Source organism: Penaeus monodon, chromosome 25 (genome assembly GCF_015228065.2).
Source record: "Penaeus monodon isolate SGIC_2016 chromosome 25, NSTDA_Pmon_1, whole genome shotgun sequence".
NCBI lineage: Eukaryota > Metazoa > Arthropoda > Malacostraca > Decapoda > Penaeidae > Penaeus > Penaeus monodon.
Window position 1 is genome coordinate 34,870,816 of NC_051410.1, and position 923 is coordinate 34,871,738.

A 923-nucleotide genomic window follows, 5' to 3' on the forward strand; every position below is an offset into this window, starting at 1 on the left:
AGAATTTGCCATTTATACCATATCATAACCATAAAAACCACATCATAATCATTTTCAATTACATTTCGTCTTTAATAAGAACTGATTTCCTTAACAGGTCGGTGGTGGCACTGCCGGGACGCACACCATTCATCATACGAGACGAATTTCGACGAGATTCACATGCTGCTGAATCTTCTATGCAATCCTTACATCACTTCTGACCAAGCCTATTGCTGTTCCGGAAGCTGAGGCAAGATAGGGCTTTAATATCGTGTGACTTTTTGTTTATTCATCTTCGTTTTGTTGTCATATTGTTGTACTTATTTGGATTTTTGTATGGATCTCTATATATGTGTGTGTATATTTAGTTGTGGATTGTTATTTGTATGTGAAGGAAAAAAATGTTTCTTACGCTCTCTGGATAAATCATTATAATACATATGGCGTTCTTTCTATACAACAGTTATATTTATTCTTGATATGAATAGAGCTATTTCCAACCTCTGGGAAACGAGAAATAAATATATTAGTCATTTAATTAATTCACAGAACATACATACAAATATATACACTTCTGTGGGTGGAAATATTGAACCATTTACATAATCCACGTGTTATCTCTGTCCAATATTTAAGAAAAAGCAACAACTTAGTGGAATCCGAATGAACTGTCAGCTGGCACTTTCGCTTTCGTGACTGTCATAAAGCAAGCGAAGGTGACAAGGCATTATGTCTTCTTTAAACAAATTTGCCGAAAAAAGGACAGAAGCACACTAAATAGCTTCATTTCCTCATTGAAGTACGTGTGTATTTACTTACTGGAATATATGTTACTGTTTTATTTCGTGTTTCTTTCATACCCCAAACATTGCCATATGATGGGAAAAGAATTAAGAAGAGATTGAACAACAGTGAACAGGAAACACCCAGAAAAATATTTG

At 34.5% G+C, this 923-nt stretch overlaps 1 protein-coding gene across 1 annotated transcript in view; it reads left to right on the forward strand.

Moving 5' to 3' along the window:
• Positions 1 to 823, forward strand: part of LOC119589452 — a 2,360-nt gene extending 1,537 nt beyond the window's left edge. Inside the window, exon 4 of the mRNA XM_037938058.1 lies at positions 98 to 823. Coding sequence (XP_037793986.1) covers positions 98 to 231 — 134 coding nt within the window. The 3' untranslated portion in view covers positions 232 to 823. The remainder of the gene's footprint in view (positions 1 to 97) is intronic.
• The last annotated feature ends 100 nt before the right edge of the window (positions 824 to 923 follow it).